The sequence below is a fragment of the Perissodus microlepis genome, chromosome 22 (genome assembly GCF_051167445.1).
Source record: "Perissodus microlepis isolate ML-2025 ecotype Zambia chromosome 22, ASM5116744v1, whole genome shotgun sequence".
Taxonomy (NCBI): domain Eukaryota; kingdom Metazoa; phylum Chordata; class Actinopteri; order Cichliformes; family Cichlidae; genus Perissodus; species Perissodus microlepis.
The window spans coordinates 17,119,890-17,126,124 of record NC_140481.1 but is presented as its reverse complement, the minus strand read 5'-3'; the positions used below and the strand labels follow the sequence as shown (position 1 = coordinate 17,126,124).

The following is a 6,235-nucleotide window of genomic DNA, read 5'->3' as shown; positions in this document are numbered from 1 at the left end:
CTCTCTCCTCCCCCCTCTCCATTAAAATATCCTGCAGTGGTGTATTTTATTTCTCGTACACTTTTGAAGGTTTTGAATCACTGATTCCACCGCCCACAGCCTCTGACTTGTGGCCAATCACATTACACCATAGTAGGCCATTAGATGTTTTCCAAGCCAGGTGGAACAGATGGTGTGCAAGACGCAGCGGTCCGGATGCTCTGTCCATCTGCCTCAAGTATACACATATTCAACTATCCTCATAGATTTTAACGGACACTGAGCTGAAAAACGCATTGTTGAATACCTGCTTGTGCAGCCTTTGAAAAAGCTATGAAAAGCCCGCAATTTTGGGGTGGGGGGAGATTAAGGTGTCAGTCTGAGACTGGCTGTGTCCCCATCGGACAGGTGGAGCCCTGTCTAATTGAGTGTGTCTCCCAGGCCTCCCTGCTCCAGTAATTTCCCAGCACCACAAATTACAGAGTGTTACCAGGGGGCACCGGGGGCGTAAACTGGGTCATGCCACCGGAGGATAAGAAGCACCAAGAAGCGGTCAAATAGGCTGCATGTCACCACTCTAACAGTCTATTTCTTTCCCAACACCTTCAGCCTGTGTTGATATAAAACCTCATCCTCTAAAGGTGTAATACATCTGCTGAATTCATTCTGCATGTTATTTTTGACTCCTATCATATGCAGTGTCAGACTGAGGCTGCTGCAGGGCATCAGAGTGAAATAAGAGGAAAGTAAAACGCGCGCGCACACACAGCCGCACACAAAAGCCCAGAAAAAAAATTGTGCTTATTCACACAATGAGCCGAAGTGGATGAAACGCTTGTGAATGGTGAAATTACTCCAGCCTCTTACACGCAGCAGTCTGCTGCTTTGTCATTTTTATGTCATTTCAAGAGAAATCAGAAGTAGATGATCTTTGAATCAAGCTGCATCAGTATCGGGTCAAACAATGACACACATGCGCACCCTCATACTCCAGTAGAGCATCGGGAGCATCTGGGGGCCACAAATGTCACAAGTCTACAAACTCTTGTGCCTGATTAGATTAATTACATTCGTTCAACTAGGAAAAAATGTGCTGATGTAACTCTAAAAGTGGAATTACAGTTACATACAGTGCTGTATCCATATCTGGAGTGCTAACGGTCAGTGGCACTGTTGTGACCTGGAAATCTGCATTACAGATGCACTTTGTGACCCTGCCACAGTCTTACTAACCTGGAAAAACATTCATCCTGGATTACTCGGGGGTTACGGGGAAATAACTTAATGTGATACTCTGCAGCTCTACGACAGGTCAGTCTCTTAATTAACCTGATAGTCTGGAGGAGTGCTGCCCAAAGGTCTCCTTGCTAATCTGTTGAGTCCTTAAATGAGACCTTTCTACCTGCTTAAACTGCAGAAATCTATAATAGGTGACTCTGCATTTGTAGTCACCAAGGACAGAATGACACTGAAACTATACTGAGGTCACACTCAGGGTCATTCACCCTGCAAAGTTTGTCTCTCTCTCTCGTCTTCATAATGTAACATTTGTTTCCTTTAAACTGCAAGTTTGCTCGCAGCCCTCAGCACCTGTCCTGTTCCTCAAGCCGTTTCACATACAGGTGTTGTCACACAGAGGTTGCTGCAGCAGCAGGAGCAGTGTGTGTCCCTTTCGGGGAGCATATTCCCTTCGACGGAGGGATACAGTGGTGAGAAAATAGTCCATAACCGAGCACCTCCAGGCATTCTACGAGCCAGTACAAACATAATGGAAATATTATGGTCCCTCCAGGAGATAGCAGGCAAAGTACTTGGCAGCTTCAGCTCATTCAAGGACAGAGAGGTGGTCAAAACTGTAAAAATATCTCCAGATGTTAGAACCCCGCCCCCACACCCCACTGCACTGTCCCCTTATAGGACAGTGGTAATTTGGAACAAGGCATCAGTCACTTATCTATAGATTCATCATTCCAGGATCTAGTTTGATTGACTAACTGATTTTCTTTCATTCCAATACACACCACAAATCAAAGAACATCACAAACACTTACATACATGTTAAGACCATGACAGTGTGCCTGCAGTAATTACCAGAGCACTAAAAAGTAATCATAAAACTAGTCTGTTTGTTCTCACAATTATACATATATCCTCAGTTCCAAAACTATATTTACAATTAAAATAACCAACAGACTCAAAGTAGATCCATCTGACTGCAAACAACTAACAGAATAAAATGTTTGTGTATTTTGTTTTACAGTTTAATGAGTCAGTCTGAGCATGAACTGAGAATCCGAGTGAACGAAACGGCTCATTAGAGAGCAGGAGCGGATATTAAAGATGCGGTGGTGAAAATTACGCGCACTTCCGCTTTAAAAGCGGCGCTGCGTGTAGCTGGAGAGAGTCCCTGCTGATGCCGAGTCACCCGGTGTGGCACGCTGCTCAGTTCCTGAGCTGCTTATATCTACGTATGTAGGCAAACACGTCGCTCTGTCGTTGTGTCTGTGGAGGATTTTGCTTTCATCGTTTCTTTTGCGACAGAGGGCGGACGTAACTTTACGCAGGGAAACAGGAGGTGAGGCTACACCTGAGGGATATTTGTCCTCGCCGAATCTGTAAGCAGTTTGTCTTTTCCTCCCAACTCCACTTGTTGATGGGGCACCGAGTGGTTATCGGCGCATTCGGTAAACGGAGTTACTCTTATGCGTAATTTGGACAAAACCCTGTCTGAGAGCAGGGCGAAGGAAGTTTTTTAGCCTTTTTGTGGCAGATGGTTGGGATGTTTGGCGACCGGTAACAGCCTTCGGCATCAGATCACATTACACAAGCTGCTACCAGGTGAGCAGCGGCATGGGGAACCAGATGGACAGGCTGTCGCATTTAAGTTACGCAGAAGTTCCCACAGTGGACCCCAACGGCGTGGACACCGAGGACGGTCCGCGGATCGGCGTCTCTTACATATTTTCCAACGACGACGACGAGCTGGAGGACGGCTGCGCGGTAGACGGCTCCGATAAAGACCCGAATCAGGAAGAGAAACAGTACGACCAGCGAGACGAGGTGGAATGTGCCGTCTACAACAGAGACGAATGCATTTACGAGAAGAGCGCAAAGTCGGTGAACCTGGACGTTTACTCCCCAGAGAATCTGCTAAACAAATGCAAACCAGGTGATCTGGTGGAGTTTGTGACTACGGGTCAGTACCCGCACTGGGCGGTGTATGTGGGAGACTTCCAGGTGGTGCACCTGCACAGAGCCGAGGTAAAGAACAGCTTTCTGACCGATGCGAGTCAAGGGAGGAGGTGTCGGATTGTTAACGAGCTGTACAAATTCAAAGCTCTGGGTCAGGACATGGTGGTGCAGAACGCGATGGAGCAGGTGGGATTAAAGGACCGGGAGCTGAGCTGGAGAAACTCTGAGTGTTTTGCAGCCTGGTGCAGGTTCGGCAAGAGGGAGTTCAAAATGGGTGGAGAGATACGCATAGGCAAGCAGCCCTACAGGTTGAAAATATTCATGACGGACAAACAGCCGCACGTGCTGGAGTTTCAGAGTTTGGAGGACATGATCATGGAGAAGAGGAGGAACGATCACCTGGGCAGGACAGCCGTGCTTCGGGAGCTGGCCGCTCATTACAGCAGGATGGAGGAGATCAAAAGCGAGCCGGGAGCTGAATGATGTCCGCTTTTTCGTGCTCTTCAAAATAGGCTAATTGCTTTGCAACTTAAGTGTAGAGTAGCCTTTACCGAACACAATCTGTTACACTGTCCTCCTCCAGCCTGTAGCAAACATCCATATCTTTGTTTTCTGTTAAGCACAGATGTCATAATTCCTACCTGAATATTGTCAGTCCAGCTGTGGATTTTTGGTCCATCATTTTTTTATTAGTTCATCGATGCTACTGCCTTAACGCCACAATCTTCAACATCCTCTGTTGCCATATGGCCTTAGCAAATATGAATTCAGCTATCTAAGATAAATTGAATAGCCTGATTTGCATCCCCTCCCAAAAGCCTCTCCAATCACAGAATGTATAGTTTTATAAAAAGCTTTACACATCTGACTTAAACTGTCATGACTCTGTAAGTAGAGCAGATTTTTTTTTCTCTATTTATAGCGTGTCTTGTTACTCGATCCTTGTGTGGTTCAACTTCATCTCATTTCACCCAGACAGCAGTGTCAGAGCTGCTCGATGAATACAAGCAGTGTTCGTTCTGCCCTTAAGGGTAATCCTCACTCCAGCACATCTGAAGAAAATGTTGTGGAGCTTGTCTTTGTTATCTGTACCCAAAGTTTAAGTAAACCATGAATCTTTGACTCTTTTTGAAATGAGTCTTGTTGTCTGTGCTCTTATGTTTGATTATTAGAGTAAGAGAAACACAATATGGATTCAGTGCATCATTGCATATGATACATTTTCTTAATTGTTGGTTGACTGTCCATAAAAGATGGATGTAGATGCTGGGTCTCAAAAGTAAGGTCCACGTAGAAGTGTCTGAAACTTGTGTTTTTTTTAAAAATGGCCAGCAGGGGGTGATTACTCTGGATCATAGACAGTATTAAAAAACAAACATGGATGCACATACCCCAGCAGGACCTCACTGGTTAATGAGGTCCTGCTGTGAAGCATTGGAGAAGAGTTTTGTCATCAACACCTTTTGTGTTCTGAAGGTTGATGTTAAGAGTGAGGGACAGGTCTGAGTATGAAACTGCACACTTACTGGCTAATCACTTGTCAATTACAAGTCATTAACCAATGAGCATATTCTGGCTAATCCTCTCTTCTTGTTCTCAGAATCACCAGAGGTATAAGATAAAGGAAGTTGTACACAGCCAGGCTTTCTTTACCTTAGCTGGTTTGACAAAATCTGTGGTTCTTAACTTTCTTAAGTTAGGCTTTCGGTTTCAGGCTGTGAAGCTGTGATCACATAAAAAGGGGAATGCAACACTGCTGCAAAAAATACAGGAAACTAAAGCCACATCAATCTAGCGATCTAGCACACAGAGTGGAAATATATGTTTAAAATGAAGTTGATTATTTTTATCAGTGCTGCATGACAAAAATATAACGGGATACCACCTGTGCAACAAGTGCAGTTTTAAAATTTCCTCGCTACTACACACTTGCTACTACAGTAAGTGGTATTACAACAAAGGCGAAGCGATTGGAAACGACATCAACTCAGCCACAAGTGGTAGTTAATGTAAAATTACAGACTGGGATCAGTGGATGCTGAGGTGCATAGTGGGCAGAGGTCACCAACTTTCTGCAGAATCATTTACTACAGGCCTCCAAAATCCATGTGGCTTTCAGATTAGCTCAACAACAGTGTGTAGAGAGCTTCATGGAATGTGTTTCCATGGCTGAGCCGCTGCATCCAAGCCTTACGTTACCAAGCGTGACGCAAAGCCAGTGTAGTGGTATAAAGCACATTGCTACTGGACTCTAGAGCGGTGGAGACGTGTTCTCTGGAGTGATGAATCATGCTTCTCCTTCTGGCAATCTGATGGACGAGTCTGAGTTTGACAGTTGCCATGAGAACGATATTTGTCTGATGGCATTCTGCCAAGTGTAAAGTTTGGTGGAGGGGGCATCCTGTTGGTGTGGGGTTCCTGTTCCAGCATAACTGTACCCCAGTGCACAAAGCAATGTCCATAAAGACATGGATGAGTGAATCTGATATGGAAGAACTTGACTGGCCTGCACAGAGTCCTGACCTCAACCCCACAGAACACCTTTGGGATGAATTAGACCAGAGACTGTAAGCCAGGCCTTTTTGTCCAATATCACTGTCACACCACCAGTGACCAGGTTGGGTTTTGGCCAGTAAAAATACATATCTTGCAACCCATTAATGGACTCAAAGTTCTATTTTGTATGTCTCAAAATGAGTGACTCAATTGCAGGAGGGCTCAGCCGGACAACGTTTTCCTACAGGAACAGAAGTTTTTTTTAAAAAACAAACAAAAAAACAGATGAAACATCCCTGTTGACTAAAATTGATGAAGGTTTTTGGCACTTTTGGCTTCATTTTTCAGACCTGGATGCTATGTTCATCTTTTACACTGATGGTCTATGGTCTGACTGTAAAAATAAACCCAGCTATATAGAAGTCTAAGGGGAAAACAAATGTACTGCCTACTTGATTTGTGATTTTGGGAAACCGTTCCCTCATGGGTTTATAGGTCAAATTGCTGGTTTAAAGTGGCATTCAGTACAACATGAAGTTCCAACTTTGATTTGACCACACGGTTTTAA

At 44.7% G+C, this 6,235-nt stretch overlaps 1 protein-coding gene across 1 annotated transcript; it reads left to right on the top strand.

Moving 5' to 3' along the window:
* The first annotated feature begins 2,343 nt into the window (after positions 1–2,343).
* Positions 2,344–4,298, top strand: lratd2a (LRAT domain containing 2a). The gene has a single exon (XM_084920072.1). It carries the CDS (start codon positions 2,830–2,832, stop codon positions 3,652–3,654), a length of 825 nt encoding a protein of 274 aa, XP_084776198.1. The 5' UTR covers positions 2,344–2,829; the 3' UTR covers positions 3,655–4,298.
* The last annotated feature ends 1,937 nt before the right edge of the window (positions 4,299–6,235 follow it).

Excerpts from the sequence above, each read along its gene's own strand:
- lratd2a (XM_084920072.1), top strand. The coding sequence starts at position 2,830 with ATGGGGAACCAGATGGACAGGCTGTCGCATTTAAGTTACGCAGAAGTT.